Source organism: Drosophila hydei, unplaced genomic scaffold (genome assembly GCF_003285905.1).
Source record: "Drosophila hydei strain 15085-1641.00,03,60 unplaced genomic scaffold, DhydRS2 tig00008119-arrow-pilon, whole genome shotgun sequence".
NCBI classification, from domain to species: Eukaryota; Metazoa; Arthropoda; class Insecta; order Diptera; family Drosophilidae; genus Drosophila; species Drosophila hydei.
Window position 1 is genome coordinate 8943363 of NW_022045830.1, and position 18706 is coordinate 8962068.

General features: G+C 38.1%; 4 protein-coding genes and 2 non-coding genes across 6 annotated transcripts; 2 read left to right on the top strand and 4 right to left on the bottom strand.

Annotated features, from left to right (window-relative positions):
* Positions 1-571: 571 nt before the first annotated feature.
* LOC111603628 (protein twist) lies at positions 572-6895 on the bottom strand. Its single transcript, XM_023321296.2, has 5 exons — positions 6834-6895; positions 5142-5516; positions 4899-5064; positions 3988-4132; positions 572-966 (listed from the first exon to the last, which is right to left on the bottom strand). Exons 2-5 carry the CDS (start codon positions 5330-5332, stop codon positions 659-661), a joined length of 810 nt encoding a protein of 269 aa, XP_023177064.2. The 5' UTR covers positions 5333-5516; positions 6834-6895; the 3' UTR covers positions 572-658.
* A 3013-nt stretch (positions 6896-9908) lies between these two features.
* Positions 9909-9980, top strand: Trnag-ucc. The gene has a single exon. It is a non-coding gene; the product is annotated as a tRNA-Gly (tRNA).
* Positions 9981-10009: 29 nt separating this feature from the next.
* Positions 10010-11399, bottom strand: LOC111603635. Its single transcript, XM_023321305.2, has 4 exons — positions 11318-11399; positions 11172-11224; positions 10574-10762; positions 10010-10507 (listed from the first exon to the last, which is right to left on the bottom strand). Exons 1-4 carry the CDS (start codon positions 11358-11360, stop codon positions 10037-10039), a joined length of 756 nt encoding a protein of 251 aa, XP_023177073.1. The 5' UTR covers positions 11361-11399; the 3' UTR covers positions 10010-10036.
* Positions 10897-10968, bottom strand: Trnag-ucc. Its single transcript has one exon. It is a non-coding gene; the product is annotated as a tRNA-Gly (tRNA).
* A 667-nt stretch (positions 11400-12066) lies between the features above and the next one.
* On the top strand, positions 12067-13582 carry LOC111603577 (ELMO domain-containing protein 2). The gene is made up of 2 exons (XM_023321228.2): positions 12067-12550; positions 12610-13582. Exons 1-2 carry the CDS (start codon positions 12301-12303, stop codon positions 13308-13310), a joined length of 951 nt encoding a protein of 316 aa, XP_023176996.1. The 5' UTR covers positions 12067-12300; the 3' UTR covers positions 13311-13582.
* Positions 13583-13685: 103 nt separating this feature from the next.
* LOC111603576 (secernin-3) lies at positions 13686-15176 on the bottom strand. The gene is made up of 3 exons (XM_023321227.1): positions 14935-15176; positions 14675-14862; positions 13686-14570 (listed from the first exon to the last, which is right to left on the bottom strand). The coding sequence occupies exons 1-3, from the start codon at positions 15082-15084 to the stop codon at positions 13841-13843; spliced, it is 1068 nt and encodes a 355-aa protein (XP_023176995.1). The 5' UTR covers positions 15085-15176; the 3' UTR covers positions 13686-13840.
* Positions 15177-18706: the final 3530 nt, after the last annotated feature.

The following is an 18706-nucleotide window of genomic DNA, read 5'->3' on the forward strand; positions in this document are numbered from 1 at the left end:
AACGAGCGACAGCTGTCCATCTAACGATTGTCCCTGCCCTGAACATGACAATCATAATGATTTTTTAAATGCCACGCTTGCAGCAGAACTATAACGCTTAAAAATAATATTCTCTTTATATATATTTTTTATAAAATTTGCCCTGCGTGTGCATGTCGGAAGACCGGAAATAATTTTCTAGTTGCCCAAGCTAAACACCCACCCCCAGAAATAACTGCACTTGTGTTTTTTCAATGATAGCAGCGACAGGGGCTGTAGGCCAGGTGTTCAATATATTGTGCTGATAACTGTGTTATTTAGTTGTAAATTGCGCCTTTTGGCCTCGTCGCTTGAACTACAAATGATCGTGAATTAAAGGTTCAATAAGAGCATACTGAAATTGTTATTTTTGAAAAATAAAATTACAAATTTATATTTGCTTTTAATACTCGTATTTATTTAATTTTAAACTAAACGACTAAGTATAACATTTAGATGTAAGCAAACTTATAGCAATTAAATACCACAGAACAAGTTGTTTTTTATAATATTTTAAAATTGGAATATATATATTTATATATACGCATGTGTGTGTCTGTTTAAGGTGCCACTACCATATCGTTGACTAGCATGCTTGACTAGTATGAGCGTTGCATTGCAATAGTTAAAGAATATTCTCTTAAAGACCACCTCCGCTGCCAAATATGCTCGGTGCTGCGGCAGCCGCAGCAGCTGCAGCATCACTTAAGTTAGCACCGGCATTGAAGTCATCGCTGCTCTGATTGCTATTGTGATTTTGACTAGAGTTAGAGTTGTTGCTGCTGCAGCCGCTGCTCTTTGCAGCGTTGTTGGTATAGAGCGGCTGAATCGGAGGTTGATTGGTCGCTCCATTGGGGTCATCTGGTGTCCATGTGCGTGCATAAAGCTTGCTGCCCGGATAGCGATCGCCCTTGCGGTACCAGGATAGCGAATGCGACATACCGCCGGCTGTAACGCAGACAATTAGTTCAATATTATATTATGGTAGCATATTCAATCGAAAGTCAAGCGCCGCCCCGTCAATTAAAAGTTGTTGCCAAAAACTGAGCAAATGCCATTAGCGAACACATTACAAGCCCATCAGCAGCCGCAGAGCAAACAAGCAAAGGGTTCATCACGCCACGAACAGGGTGTCTGTCTGCTTGTCAGCTTGGCCGCTACTGTTGTTGCAGCTGTCCACCATTTGCCTTAAGCAAACAAAGCCCAAGCACAAATCCTGCCCGGCGTTTACTATTGCGTCCAATCAGCTTGCACGCGGGATAACATCCCATGCCCACTCCCCTACCGCTTCTCCTTCTCTTTCCCATGCCCACTCCAATCACAACTGAAGCTTGGTAATTTGTAGAGCGCACAGTGTTTCGAGTGCTTGATGCGGGTGTTGCTCAAATATGCGACATGCCACCCCATCGTTCGCTTACCACAGGCAGCTTCACACCCGCTCCGTCATCTTACAAGTTGGTGTGAACATATGCCAGGCGTGTGTCCGGCCCCACACCCCACGCCTCGCGGCCATAGCCGTGCGAGTCGTGAAAACCAATCCACTTGCTGTCATTTAAGTGGGCGCTGTGTGTTGGGGTTTTGCGATTTTTATCTATATCTGTTTTTTGTTTTACTCTCTTTTTTCTTTCGGGTTTTGTCTGTTGTTTGGCTCAACATTTTTAATGCCCGTTAAGCATGAAAATGCTTTTGCCATACCATATCACAGAGCTTTCTTCTCCACTGCCTCCATTTTGGTGATTTTGGCCTCGTTTGCCCTTTAACAGGACCCACGAATCGTTCTGCACACACATCTGCTCGACTATAACGAATTTCTCACGATATGATTATGTCGATTGCGCTTTGTTGTTGTAACAACTTTGTTGTTCCCCCTGTCGAGTGTGTGTGTGTGCACCTGGAGTTGGAGTTCAGGTTGGAAATTGAGCAAGGTGTGTCATGTTGGGCTTTATCGAAACAAATTATATGTCGCATGTACTTTCAACAATATATTTTGTCCAGGATTTAATTTAGTTGGGGTTTAGTAAAGATCTCCAGAATTTCTCCATTCAATTGTTTCAGGCTGTATAGCTAAACATATAATATTTATTTTTTTAGGCCTCTATAAATCTTCCCAGCTGTCTGTCTATTTATTTAACTCATTTTCAAAAACTATTTTTGTACTTTTAATCACATTGTTCATGAATAACTCGTGACAACTAAGAATACATCATATTAAGAAAATTAATTAAAATTAACTAAAATGTATAAAACAAAGAAATATTAAAACCTTTCAGAGTCTTTTTACATTTGTCTTAAAAATATCTTTGAATAAAAAAAAGCAAATAAAAAATTTCTACAAACTCAAATTGTTTGCTTTTTTTATAGAAATCATTGCTTATTAAACTAGAAGTTATTCATAGTTATATGGTTTCCCTGAACATATTACACTTGATACACTCACATTTCTAAGTATATATTATTTTTATTATTTATTATTATATTATTTCCTAATATTCATCACACAGAGTTGTAGTTATGAATCTACGGTTCTGTGAATCCTCGTCTTATGCATTACAACAAAGATGATATTACTTATGAATTGAATGGGAATTTGAAATATTTTTTTCTTGTTTACAAATTCTAGATTGGAAATTGTTGATTTTCTTAGCCTCATCCACTGTGTGCTTAGGAATTAAAAAAATAGACTAGACTTTGACAGCTTTAAAGCTGATATTACCAGGACTTAAGCACCTTCCCTAAATAAGCCACTGATTTACCTATTGTTTCTTGTGGAGCTTGGATCCTAAGCGACTATTATATTGGGTCGTTCAGTAAGTAATTTCGTTTTATGACATCAGCCAATCTTATTGAATCTTTTCGCAGCCAACTTCGCGCTTAACCGCTTTACCGTTACAAATACAATATAATATACAATAGATAATTGCGGTCTGCTGACACTTTACTAGTTTAGCTTACTCTTTGTACCGCTTTTAGTCACACTAAAATAAGTGAATATTCGTTTCAATTTAAATTTCTACACGCTTTTCTACTAACACAATATATTTCCAAAATAAATTTCCAATAAAGATCATATAAAGAAGATTTCTAATTACTCAATTTTCGAATATTCCCATAGGTTGTAAATTTTGAGCTAAGTACAAATAGAAAATAGAAACTCAACTCATTATCATAGTTATAAATTTAAAGGCAAACTAGTTTCTAGCGAAGTATAAATTTCTGTTGTGACACTCATAAGTTGAAAAGCTAAAAAAAAGTGGAAAAAACTGCTCAAAATGCTGCCAATCATTCAAAATCAGACGGCGAAAGAGCCCTACCTATATAGTAGTTTTTGAGAACACCCTTTGGCTTACCAAGTGCTTGGGCATTAGTTATGCAGATGCTGCAGCTCGATCGAAACAATTGAGAACGTTGGATTTGCGGGTCTGCAGTGTCATACATATTGAATAGAAAAATTATTAACCAAAAAACCGTAACTAAAGCAACTTTTATGAGCTGGCACACGGAAAACCCTAATCCATTGTATCGCACCCCCCTGCTCCCTGCCCCCTCGGGCAGGCTAATGAAAACCTTTCGTGTGCGTACCAAACGGAACCCTGGCACCAAGTTCACAGCATTCCGTGATCGATGCGAGCCGAGCAATGAGCAACAGCAGCAGCAACAACAGCAATTTGCTTGACTGGCAGTCACGCAAAGCACGCAAAACGATGCCGAAGCGAGAAGTGTGAAAATTCAAATTAGTTACACTTAGGCAGACGCAGCCGCTACCCCATAGATGCAACTCCATGGACGGGCACAGCGATCAACCCTCATTCCGACAATTGCACGAGATGCCTAAACCACATCAATGCACTTTAAATATGCAACCAACAACAGCTGAATTATGTCATTACATTTAGAACTAGCGGGCGCCTGACCGCGCCGCCCACAGCTGATTGATTTGACTGATCGATGACAGATTGATTGAGAACTTACTGCGATCCTTGAGTATGATCTTCTTGGGCGGCTCCTTTTGATAGTTGCGCTGCAAGCTCAGCCCAGCCTCATTGCCGTTCTTATCCTTCTTTACCATCTCGCTCAAGAATGTTATATAGCTGATGGCCAGCTTAAGCGTATCCACCTGGAAGCATATTTCATTAAATTAGATATCATTGGGAGAGCGATAATCGAGGGGATCTTCATATAGGTAAATTGTAATTAAGATATTTCAGTTAAAGATGACAGACGCTTTATAGAGCATTATAGTTCCTTTTGTTTTACTATTTGCAATTATTTTGTTGATCTCATGCTGACACGTAAAAGTTTAAATACATAAATTTCTAATTAATTAACATTTTCTTAAATATCAAATGAGCATTTTACTGGGGCATGACAAGGAAGATGCTGTAAAAATCTAACTGTTAATTTAATATTGTTGGATATAGATAAACTATAGATAATAATAGATAGAGATAGAGAGTATAGGAATAATAGCTGAAGATATTCAAGAAAACAAAGGGAGAAACTTTGAAAGAAACCCCAAAGGGAAAGGAAATAAAATAAAGGAAATATTAATTATGAAACAACATTTATCAGATTTACAATTTTACAATTATTTACTTTAACCAAAATTCTTCAAACTCAATTAATGCTCTTCAATATTTTTATAATATTTGTTTTAATTGAAATTTTTAAAAGCATTTTTTTAGATTAACAATACAAATGTATTGGGAGATTCAGACTAAAACTAACTTCTATAGCATATTAATATCTTACTCTGAAAAATAATTTACGTTATATTGCTTTAACGTAATATAATATATATAATTATAAATATAATACAAATACAATTATAAATAGTTTACTCTCATATATGACATCTATACAAGAGTGCTAATAGATCTCACCTTACTCAGTCGCTTCTCGTAGGGCAATGTTGGTATGTGGGTGCGCAGACCCTCGAAGGCTTCATTGATGCTCTGCATGCGACGTCGCTCCCGTAGGTTCGCCGCCTGCCGCTGCTGGGCCATCTGGGAGGCGCACTTCAAGCGGCGTGGCTTATGACTGCGTCGGCTAAACATTGAGTAGCTGCAATTGGTTATTATCGGAGCAGCTGGGCCTAGGGCTACCTAATGTCGAGTAACACTCACGTCTTTTCGTTGTTCTCCTGGTCGCTGTTGAAGCCACTGCTGTAGGCATCGTCATCTTCATCGCTCTCCGAGCTGTGATCATCTCCGAAAAAATATTCTGAGCTGGAGTTCGAGGCATTCGTTGCCTGCGAACCCTCGAAGAAGTGACGAGCCATCGTCGCCTCCAAGTCGAAATTGTCCATGGAAAACATTTTACTAGCTGCACTTACTTGTGTTTTCTCTTCAATCTAATTGTGCCTAATTGTCCGACAAGTGCATTACGCCAAGCCGAATGCCTCCGTTTATAAGTCTAATTGAGAACACGTGCACAGCACGCGCCGATCGAAGGAAGTGCGGCGCGTGTCGTCAGCTTTTGACTCTTGATTTCCGAATACTCTAAAAAGGACATAAAACATCATTTGTTTACACTATATTCATGCTAATCTTATCGGTAGTTACTGCTGTGGCCAGCTTGTTAAATTGATAATAAACGTGTTTTACATACAAAAACTCTTTCGATTAGATAAGCAACTGATAGCACCTATGACTGGTTGGAGCTTAATTGGATATGGAATACCTTTAGCAAGGTGTGCAGTAGTTCAATGAATGTTATAATGGGAAGCTTTTTGAATACTGCAAGAAGTAAATGTTATATGTTTACATCTATAATTCCTAAGAATCCCCAATTGATCTATAAAATCTCCCTTATGAAAGCTTCAGATCCCGTTATCAAAGAAATCTTAAAAAAAAAGCATAGGATGAATGTAACTGACAGAGGAAGACACGGTAATTCCCATAACTCTATGTAGGCTTAAGCAGCTGCACGCGATCATGCCATTTCCATCTGTCTATTGTCCATCTGTCTTCTTTCTTTCCGCTCATATGATCCCAGCGAAGCCATAAGCTAGTTAAAAACTTGAAAAATGCTACACTTTATATAAAAATAACCTATACTTTTTTCAATATTTCATCCCACTTGACAGTTATCGATAAATATCTATATTTTGAGTTCGTTTTTTAAGCATAACTTAAAGCTCATTAGAGCTAGAGAGATCAGGCTTCGTATATAAATTTATGTTATGAATACTTCCGATTCTAGAAACTTTCACACACTAAAGTCAGCCCTTTCGTATGGTAGTCTGCTATTGTACATACGCATGCAATGCATAAATGTAGTAGACTTCTGAAAGGATGAGATCTGCACAGGATTCAGAGTTTATATCTGCTTTCATTTGTATCTGCTTTCATTTGTATCAACTGATCCATGGATCACTGAACAAACAAGTTCTTCATGTATAAAATCTTATTGCTGGTATCAAATCGAAAATATCATAAATTTAGGATCATCCACAGGAATGAAGTGAATGTATAACTAAAAATATTTATATTTAAGTTTAAGCTTCAAATACATTTCAAATATAATTTAAAAATTATATTATTAATATAGGTAGGTAAGAAAACATGTAATATTCCAGAAAAGATACGATTATAGATGCTTAATTCTCAATATAAAATCATTTTAAGGAAACTAATTTAGACATTTAGGTATCGTTAATCCGCTTTTTTTCTTGTGGAATGTTTAATAAAAGTTTTCTAAACTAACAAAAATATAATATTCTAGTATTCAAATTAATATAGAATATATATATGAACTATAAGTAAATATAATGAATACCGACGGTAATGGACAGACGTCGCTGAAGTCTGTTTTACCTTATTCGAGTGTTTTTATCCAATATCCGTAATGTTAAGTATATACACAAATTATTCTTTTAAATTGCACATATATATAATCTATAACCGATTTGCATGCACTCGAATCAGTTCGCGGAATTGAAAATATTTATACCGTTAATTGAAACATTGGAATGCGCGATTTGGTAGCGAACGCGCCGCCAGCTACAAAACGAATGAAATTGTTTTGCCGGTGCCAGGCGCAGGATACGCTCGTCCGATAAGCGAGCAGCGGCGAGGGGTTGCAGCTGGGCTAGCAGCTCCTGCTGGGCCAACGTTGTCTATCTCATATCATATCAATGGCGGCGGTGCCACATCGTACAGTGTTGCCAGATGGGCGGAGTTTGAGCTGCCCAGCCAGCCAATCAGAGCGAAGCAGCCAAAAACTTTCGCCTCAGCAGGGTTGCATTTTGGGGTAGTGTAAGCTTATTAAGTTTGTGAGTTGAGTTTTTTCTACCTTCGGACAAGGGATGAGATATTTGCTGCTGATTTTCATATGGTAGACACATTAAATTGGTCTTTGATTACGAACGCGTTTATCTGTTTAAGCGGAATTATTGCCCGAGTGGCATACAAGTGGCGTGGCGTGGTGTGGCATGTGTCCTTATGCATGGGACTAAGCTGAAGAAGTGGGGGCGTGGGCTAGAGAACGGACAGCTGCACTATTTGCGTGTGCAGCGCGAGCAATATGAGCAATGATTTCATCATTTTTTAACTCAAGCAGCATCTAAGCCTAATTAATGGACTGCGGCAGCCAAACAAACAAAGCTCAAACCAACAGCCAAATGACAGTTGCCAAATACAGACATAAGAAAAAAACAATACAACACACAAATTTGTCAACCAGCATAATTTTTAAGCATTAGCACAGCGTGTCGCAAAGACTAATGCAAATATTTGCATTTCTAGGATTCGGCTACGAAATGGCTCCATTAAAACAGCCTTTGCTGCTGCAGTATCTGCTGCATATTTCACGGCGCCCCGACAGGGGTGTCAAAATACCTCGAAACATTTGAGAATGAATGTATTTAGATATATGTATGCCCTCCTCGATAACACGACTCATCCCTCAAGGCAGTTGTTTGAGTTGCGCCTTCGCTGCATTTGTTTGTTGTCCTTTTTTCCGTGTCTGCTGGCCCTGCCCTTACCCCAGCCACTGCCCCTGCTCTTGCTCGACTGCCTCATCATCATTGAGGACGACGACGACGGCGACCTCACTAAGGCTACCCATGATAAACAAATTGTTTTTTTTTGCCTCTCCATCTGAACGTTTGTTGTTGCTGTTGCTGTTGCTTTTGTTTTCATTGCCAACGCTGCTCGCTTTGTGCAGCTGTATAAACAAATTAGTTTTCAATTTTATCAAGTTGTTGCCTAGTGGCAAATCAGTTAACCGATTGCGTAGATTGAGCTGAATTTGGCCAAAATCAAGATCAAGTTATATAAGAAGGAAGCTTTTTAATTTATATTTTCTTAATTTACCTATAAAATAAAAAACAAGTTTGAGACTCAGCCTCAACATTAATAATAAAAAGCAATTGAATTATATATATATTATCTGGATAATAGCGAAAAAAACTAAAATTCATTTTCAAATCTAACCTAAAAACTAATCTGAAGCCAAGCTGATTTAAGCCAGAAGTTTTCGATATTTTGCGCATTAATCCTAAGCTAAATCTAATACAAAATCGAAAAATAACTCAAATATTTTTTAAAAACTTATTAAAAACTATATAACATATCTTAAAGGATTGCCCATCGCACTTTTTGTTTTAATTTTCAATATGCATATACTTTTCTGGAAGTCCTAAAACTATTTATTGTATAGGGCACATATAGCTTTAGTATACGAGAATATAAATAACATAGAACTACATGAAGAATATAGAAACCATTAAAAAATATATATGAAATAAAAGAAGCCTCTACATTGAATATTAATAGCCTAAATTTTTAATAGAGCAAACTTCTCAAACAAATCTGAATTAGAAAAAACATTATATTTTTTATAAATCTCGAAATTATTGAGCAAATAAAGTATTCTCAATAACAACTATAAAAAATACAGCAACATTTGAAACATAAATTATAAAATACCATATTGTCTTACACCTGTCACTATTTTTCATATGATCGTGTACTATATGATTAAAGCTCCCACAAATTAGGTACTGCCGCACTCTGTTAAATTCATATCAAGCTGCGAATTATGTACACGTCATAGAGCACAATCAACCGTAACCGCCTCTGCTGAGGAGTTACCCTATCTAATACCAATGCACCGGGACCCTATATCATTATTACAGGCAATTGCCGGCGAAGGGGGTTGCCTCAAACTGGATGGATTGTCATTTGGCACAACGATTTTCAGTTCGTTTTTTATTATTCGAATTCTAATTAAAAACCTAAATGTATTGTTAAGGTATGGCAAGTGATCGGGGTCGGACCTCTGCGAAGTGCTTATCACACTGATGCTGATGCTGACGCCCTGCCCTGGCCTGATCCCTGTGCTACGTCCGTCTATGGTGTTGACACTGTGCATTAAGGATGGCAAAATCCTCTTGAGTGCATGCCTGGCCGCGCACTCGGAAACGCAGTGTGTGTGTGGATTGTGTGTAAATTTTAATCTCATTTGAAAAGTTTTTTCCCTTTTTATTAAAGTGCTGATGTAAAGTGCAAAATTGAAATCAACAATGGGCTTTGCGAAGGGTTGACCCTCGGATAGGCAGATATATTGCATTTAACGGTAGGTACCTTTATATGGCGCCACAAATATAGCTGAGGGTAGTTTCTAATTTAAAACATATTACATGTAAATTTTATTAATTTTTTATTTAATTATTTCTTTATGTTTAATTATTTGCTTTATGCCATTTTATATAACTCAAATATATGCAATGCTTACAAAAAACTGAAATAATTGGCAAGCTGTAAAAATACGGATACTATTGACTGAACATGTTATTTAACATAAGATATTAGCATAGCCATGCTATTCCAATGTTAACCATTTCTGTTTTTCGCTTAAGTTAACATAATTGAGGCAAACTGACAGTGGCGTCGGTGGTGTAATGGTTAGCATAGTTGCCTTCCAAGCAGTTGACCCGGGTTCGATTCCCGGCCGACGCACAGCTAATTTTTTTGCATCAATTGCTTTTATTTATTTAACCATGTTTTTGTTTTATTTACAATTTGTACATAACTTGCTCTCCGAATTTATGAATTGGCTCAATGCGCTCATCAAACCGTTTGCCATTGTACTCATATTCACTGAAGGGTACTGTGTTGAGCACTTGAAAGCCAACGGCTTTGCCAATTTTTTGGGTGAATAATGAGGTCCAGAGTGCAGTAACCGCTTTAGGTCGCTTATCCTGCAAGCCAGGCGGCACATCCTCCAATCCTTGCCCCTGTTCTAATTCACGCGTCAACCGAATTGTGGTTTCAGTTAGAGCACGACCAAGTCCCTGCCTGCCAAAATCCGGCAATGTAGCCAAAAACATTAGCTCACATACACAATCCATGTGGTATTCAGTGCACACGTCAATCTTCGAGTCCATCGTAATCATATAGTCCATTAGGGCTTTAGCCTGAGGACTTTTCGACTGTTCATTATAGAACTTTACAAAGAAGTTATCCTCGCCAGGTGGTGGGGCAAACTAGAATTTAGAAATATATATAATAATCTTTTTTATAAATTAATAATATATAACCTATTGACTTGCCTGCAACTTATTAAAGGAAACGGCAACGATCCGACCACTTTTCATGTGTTTTATAATTAATGAAACGCCATCATACGCTGTAATTCGACAAAGCTCCCGCAACTCTTGGCGCGCTTGACCATTTTCTGGTAAATTGATTTCACAACCTTTGCAAACTGATTCATTGACGAAGAAAGAATCGTTCAGCACCTAATATTAAAAAAAATATATATATCAAAATGGTTTCAAAAACTAATTATGATTTTTTATAACAATAATTATAATTCACTACACATAAATAAATTTAAAAAACACTAGGATAAAAAACAATCAAAAATATAAGCTGCGTCGGCCGGGAATCGAACCCGGGCCAACTGCTTGGAAGGCAACTATGCTAACCATTACACCACCGACGCCACATTCCTTAATTTGTTCTAAATCGATTTTCACAAGCTTTCAGAGTGCAAAATTCTAACTGCTAAAATTGAAAATATTTTAAAATATCTTGTACTATTTCACAGAACTAATTTTTCATTAATTAACTAGCAAATTTATGCAGGTGCAAATTAAATTAGCATGTATTCCTTTTTTAAATACAAGCATCCGTTTTCAAACTTACGTTAAGGGCTTCTTCTAAGTCAGCTTTGGCCAAACTGCGTAGCTCATACTTTCCTATTAAATTAAAATTATTAAAAATGCATTTTAAAATATATAAATTAATTTATACATACGAATATAGGTAGAAACTAATTTAATTTCACTCACCATTTTGCAATGTTGACCATAGTCTTCCGTTCTCTGCTCGCATTTTCGCCGCTTATCTTTAGAAAGAACTGTTGCCATCAAGTGTTCGATTGTAACTGAACAATAAAGAAATTTTGATAGCTCTATCTGAGACACAAAACCTGTTATACGACTCTATAGCAACCAAATAGGCTTATCATTTTGACCCTATGTTTCTAGGAAGTTAAACTCCGTTGCACATATTATCTGGAATGTGTTTGAATTGAACCCAAGAAGTGTGCTCTCAGCATTAATATAGATTAATAAGGCGATAATTAACAGTAGCACATGTTTTTTCTGTATTTTCTTTTATATTCTTCCATCCAATTTATAAAAACATATATATATAATTCAATATATAGATAATATCTAATAATCTAAGGCTGTTTCCTTAAAGAAAATAGGCTATTAAATTTTAATGTATTATCAAAATATTTATATAAATTTGTATAGCGTATCCTTTTTAACAGAAGGAAGAAGAGGAAGAAAAACTTTTTTTAACTTCTAGTATAACTCTGCCTTTTTAATGATTTGAAGGCTTGAAACATAAAAATGTATTATAAAAAACTTGTTAGTTTTTCAGATAAATCATTACATTTAATAATAATTTTATACAATTCAAGCCCAACTTTAAGCTAATATCAATTTGTTGAATCTCGATCAGCTGATGTGCTAGTGTTGCTGCCACAGATTTCTATTAGAACAGCTGCATCTGTTAATACACTTTACAACACTACACTACGATTCCTAAAAAGCATAACAAAGAGTTTCACTGTAATCCATTTTGTTTTTATTGCTGCAATCAGCTTCACAAATATAGGCGTATTTACAAAAGTAACCTCTGGCCACGCTGTTTCTGTGTTCGTTTTTTGCGTGTAAAATAAATACCAAACGCAACGCCATGGCAACGCAGCTGTAAACACAGCCTTTAGTCTTTAATTATTGTGTACATTATCCATCGCAAAATGTTTCTTCTGGACAAAATTGTGCCGTTCATCTTCAGTTACATTCGACCGTTTATCAAATGGTTTCTGCATGTATTCACGCGCCTTTCCGAGCTCCAGCGCATATGCTATGGCGCAAAAGCTGGTGCGCCGAGATGCCACCAAATTGAACGCTCCCTCCAACAATCGAATCAGCTGGAAATAAAAACAATGTTACGAGAACTAGATGAAGCAGCCCCTTATGCCACGGACAGAGAGTTACTATACTTCGGTGAGTACACAGTAAATTGCATTTCCACCCAAATACTGTAACTACCTTTTCCTAAATAGCTCCACGTGCTGTTACTATTGTCGGCCGCGTAAAACATATTAAGAGTAATGTGCATCCGGATTTTGGCAGGATATTTGGCAATTGTGTGACCACAATTTGGGGCTATAAGCGTTTAATGCATCAAGTAGAGGAACTGCGTGCCGAGCCGTACGATTCGGACAATCTGGAGCACGAACAAAAGCTGTTAGAGCTTTGGCAACTACTGATGCCCGAAACGCCGCTAATAGGTCGCATCTCCAAGCAGTGGCAAGAAATTGGCTTTCAAGGCGATGATCCCAAAACTGACTTCCGGGGCATGGGCCTGTTGGGTCTAGAGAATCTGTTGTACTTTGCGCGCGCTTACAATGATGCGGCCAAGCATGTGCTGCTCCACTCAATGCATCCCACCATGGGCTACACCTATGCTATTGTTGGCATCAATCTTACCGCCTTGGCCGTCAACCTTCTGCGATCTGGCGCTGCAAAGACCCACTTCTATAATCAGGTGGCCCTGCATAAACAAAACTTTAGCACGCTTGAGGACTTTCACAAGCTGTATTGCTATTTGTTCTTTGAGTTCGATCGGTTTTGGATGGACAGCTCGCCGCGTAATATCATGGACTTTCGAGAAGTATATCAGGCCTTTGAGATAACAAAGCTCGAAGCGCTCCATAATGAGAATACAATTTTTAAGACAAACCTGGTCGTCGAGTCCGTCTAAATGCTCACATTTTTGTACTTAAAACAATTTCATAGATAATATTTATGTATAAATGCAGCTTTTTATGCGTTTATTTGAGAGCTATATTATTCATATATGTATGTACTTTTAATATGTATGTATATATATTTTTATGCAAGTATGTAAATCGTTAGCCGCAACTAATTTTAATTAAATGGAATGTCATGCATAATACTTAGAAATGAAGATCGAGATTGCACAATAGGAAACGAAGAGTTCTATAAAAATACATATTTAAATATCACGCAAAAGCAAAAACATAAAATTAAACAAAAACAACTTACAGAAATTAGAAATTATACACGAGAAAAATTCCTAAATCATTCGCACTGATGAAGTCTTTTTGAGTATCCTATCAATTCGAAGATGTACCTAGTTTGTTTATATATATATGAAATGAAGAAGTCGAATCGAATTGGTGCGTCCGAAAGAGCATTCATCCTGGTTGCAAGCTAGTTGAATATCATTGTATTATAATTAGCAAGGGGCGATGGACCCAAAGATTCGTTTTAACGATAAAACTTGACCTCAGCCTCAACGCAATCTTTGAGCAACTCATCCAGCTCTTCGCTGGCATAATCCTGGATCGAAAAGTAATTATTCAATTCATCGACACAGGAACGCTCCAGGCTACGTAAATGCTCCAGTGCAGCTGGCTTACGATTGGCATGCAAGCTGTGCAACAATGTTTGATCCGTATCAGCCTGCACCTGAGTCAGCGGCGAAATACGTGGCTTGGGCGCAAACACAAACGGCTTGAACACAGACTCGGCGGCATTTGGCGTGCCGGTGAACCAATGACACGAAATGGAGCTGCCCTTTCCAGTTAGCACCGATACATTGGCCGCACGTGAAGCAGCACCGCTCGCCAAGCGCAACGTCTCGAACATATCCTGTTGCGTGTAGCTGCCATCGCCAGCTGGCTTGGTGCCACACCAATCTGCTTCCGGTGCCTGCGCCTCCGCATCGTGGGCAGCCGCAAAGCTAGCGGTCGTATCTAGACCGTCACTCGACTTATCAATAGTTGTGGTAACGCTTAGCCCACCACTAGGCACACGCAGCCAGCTGGCTTGCAGTTTCTCGGCTGCCCACACTTTGCCGGCACTGCTCAATATCCAGGCAGCCGTAGGATCACACACTATAAAGTTCAGCTTGGCATTGTCATTGCTGTATTTGGATACCAATGTTCCAATACGGTCAACGGCTGATTCCACATCTTTACACTCGGCTAGTGTTATCCTGCGACGATACGAGAATTATAAATATATATAAATATATATTGGCGTGCGTATATATACATATGTATGTATATATATATGTATGTGGTGAATTTTAACACCTACCGCACAATGTCCGTGCCCAGTAGGCTATCACTGTCTGTCGACTCTTGTTCCCCATCAGTCCAGCTTAGGCTTATAGCCACGCCTCTTTCGTTGGCCCCAAAGTCTCCGCCCCAAACGGAGGGCTTCGGTTTTTGCAATATAACACGTACAACATCAGTCACCGGCTCTAAAGCAGCTCCACCATCAGTCTGGCATATGTGGCAAGTGGCAAAGTATTGAAGATGAGTCATTTAAGCTTGCCTGGCTGATTGTTGGCTTACCTTCCCCTCGAGAACGTCGCTGACATCATAGTAGCAAATTTCCGATGCCACGCCTACTGCTTTAGCGTCCTCTGCATTGCGACCGAAAATTAGGGAGCCAGACTCGGTATTGGCTGGCAGCACAATAAAACAGTCAGCATTAGAGGACATTTTTATGTTTTAAATAAATTATGTGCACAGACACAGACGGATTTGCAAAATTGATTTTTCGCAACAGCTGTTGCAATTACAGTCTGTTGACGCCAATTGACCCAACAGAATTCTGTTAATAAGAGCTGGATAAATGAAGTTGGCTGCGGGTGAAGTCAGTGCTGCCAACCTATTTCAATGTAATTTACATTTGACAACAATCGATTGCTTGAACTCATCGATTAATTTCTTGTTCTTGCAATATTACCATTGCTGATCACGGTCGCAGTGGTCTAAAAAGTTGTAAAAGTGAAAAATCTAGTAAAATTGTTATAATTTTAATATTTCGCTGTCGGTTTAATAAGCCGCAAATTGTTATTAATGCAGTTTTGACTAGCAAAAGTGTCGCACAGGCTGAAAACGTCGTCGAAGAATTGCATTTGTGTACAGCAGTCTGTGTGCAGGTGTTGTCTCATTCGGGCGTATCTTCGAGTTGGGTTGTGGTGCGAGCGAAACAACAACAAACAAGTTACAAGGTAAATACTCGTGCATACTGTTGTTGTTGTTGGTGTTACTGCTGTTGGTGGATGTTCAGCGCCTTTTTTGTGTGTTGATTATTTTACTTGCGTGCGTTGTAACTCGTGGGCGGCTAAACCATCGCTGTCCGGCTTTAGCGGCGAAAAAACTCAATAAATCGCAGCTAACTTACAAATTAAACAAAAAAGAGTGAAGAAAGGGAATGAGAGTGAGTTTGCAATTGGAACGTAGAGTTACAAAAAAGTGCCTGGTAAAGAAAATCAATATTCACATTGTTCGGCGCGGTTCCAATAAGAAATTACATTGGCTCTGAAAATAACAAACGCTAATCTAAAGAATTTCAACATTAAGACTCCCAATCGGTGTCGGTGGGCCTGCTGCCGCTCCCTAAACAGATATTTCTTCTCGGTGAAGTGTATATGTGTGTGTGTGAAAGAGTATATGTGTGCGTGCGTGTGCCGCCTCGCGTTGCTTGACCACTTTGACCGCGCGCATTTTCATGTTGTTTTTGGTCTGAAACTAGTTTTCGTTGTTTTTTGTTGCTGCTTTTGCCTTTGTTGTTGTTGTTTTTGACTTGGTTTAAATTTTCACCCTGCCAGTGAATGTGATGACGTTTTAAGGTGCCCACGTCGAGTTAATTTAAATGTAATCGCAGAAAATCAATAATTTCAAGCTTCGAGTATACACATTTTTGTGGAAAACTGGTTGAAATTACAGTGTGTGGCATGCTTTAAGTGTGAAAGCGGAACACAAACCACCCTCGCTCGCACTCGCTGTCTGCTCCAACTCCAATTCTAACGCATCCCATACCAAAGTCATCCCAGCCCCTTTCAAAGCATCTTGCTTCAAGTGATGAAAATATTTATATATATATATAAACATATATATATATATATATATATATATATATATATATATATATATATATACAACATCCAACATACATAAAAAGTGCCGTTACATTCCTCCCCAAATGCGCCCCTTATGCGGCATTTTGCTTTATATATACAGATACTTACATACATATGTATGCGTATATACATCTAATCTTTGTGTGTATCTGTTTGCTTGTAGGCGTTCTCGTCGAAAGTGCATTGCTCTGCCGCTACCCCTGCTCCAACTTCGTATTGTAAACATTACAAAAGCTGCGTGCGGGGCGGCCTCGTTTCATTCGTGTGAGTGTGTGCGTGTGTACGTGGGTACGTGTGTATATATTTAGTTCTTTTATTTACACTTACACTATTAATGTTGCTTTCGCAAGCAGTTGGCAGCACGCGCATCACTGCCATTGCGTTTTCGGCAGTTGGCAACACGTTGACCTAATAACGGTACAACAAGACACCCGCATACATAGGCAAAATGCACACTCATACACACACACATGCATACGAAACGTGAATGAAAGCCAGCATGGCATTCGACGGCTGTCGGTATTATGATTTTGTTTCTGTTGCTGTAGCAACCATAAAATCTCTGCAGATGCGACCCACATATGCATGTGCATACATTTCATGTGCTAATTAAACAGAATGTTAAGCTGTACCCTGGTGTAAATCAATAATAATCAAATTCAACTGTTTATTGAAATGTATGCCTGTGTTGAATACTTATATAATATATTTATATAGTAATATATTTGAAAGTGGTATTGTTTACATCAAGAAAAAATCAACATTTTATTTTGTGGCCACCGACAAGTTCAATGAACCAGCCAAACAGTGGAATGCCCATCCGTTCGAATGCCTATGCGCGTGTGTGAGTGTGTATTTTTGTGATCGCTGCACGTAACCAAAATTTGTTGGTATTTTTATGGGCTTCGATTATTATACCCATTAGGAGGTGATGTAGATATGTTTTCCGCCATAATTTGTGTGCCCCAAATCAAAATCAGATACAACAACAATTGCTGTTCAGAGTGTGTTGGCGGCAGCAAAAAAAATACCTTGACATTGAGAGTTTATATACGCATGTGTGCGTCTGTGTGTGTGTCTGACGTGCGTATTATTGTGTTTAGCAAACAGAACCTACTTCTGTATGTGTGTGTAAATTGTACACATATACTGTCTCACTCTAGCGCACAGAATATTCATGTTAAGTATTATTTAATAAATAAACCGGACCGGCTCGGCCCGGCCTGCCTCTTGTTGTTATTGTTATTGTTTACGAATGCGCCATTGACCTTGCTAAAATCACCTGCAATGCAATTGGCCAAATGCAAATATCGATAACACATGCCAACGATATATCGATTCAAGGACTTTGTTCATGTGTCAACAGTAGAGCTTGCCTAAAAGCAATTAACCTTAATGATTTAACAATTATGCCTTTTCATCACATATATTTATTTCTCGTTTTAGCTAATACACGGCTTGAGGTTAGTTGACTTGTCAATTGACCACAATTAATCATTTTCTGGTGAGCAACTGAAATAATTATATATTATAAAATTGGAATGGCCCTCAAATTACCTTTTTCACTCATTCAGTTCAAAGAGCTAGAGTTTTTTGACTTAATTATATATTTAAAAATTCGAATGACCTTCAAATTACCTCTTTCTCTATTTAATTTTAATGGGCCTGAGATTTTTAATTATGAATTTGAAGGAGATGTCTTCAGTTTCATTAATAATCTAATAATAGTTTTATTTATTAACAGCCTATTCGGTCTAGTTTTCTAATTGCAAAACATGAATATTTAAATTTCTTTATCTCATTCAATTAAATAAGAGATAAGATTGATTAATCACTGGAATAGTATTTCACTCATACTTGGCCATTGATTTGATCTCTTTTAAACACTATTTAATTGTTTATTCTTTCCCTTTTGCAGAGGGTGTTTCTAAACAGGCGCAATTCCTTCATCACTAAATGCAAAACTGGAGTTGTTAGACTCCAGCAGCAACGACGACACCATTCACTCCACAAACTTGAATAGAAAATTAATCAAAATTAAGAAGTTCAAGCTGGACGATATGAAAGAAATGGTGGGCGGATGCTGCGTTTGTTCGGACGAGCGGGGGTGGCCGGAGAACCCGCTCGTCTATTGTGACGGCCAAAACTGCACCGTTGCCGTGCATCAGGCATGCTATGGCATCGTTACCGTACCC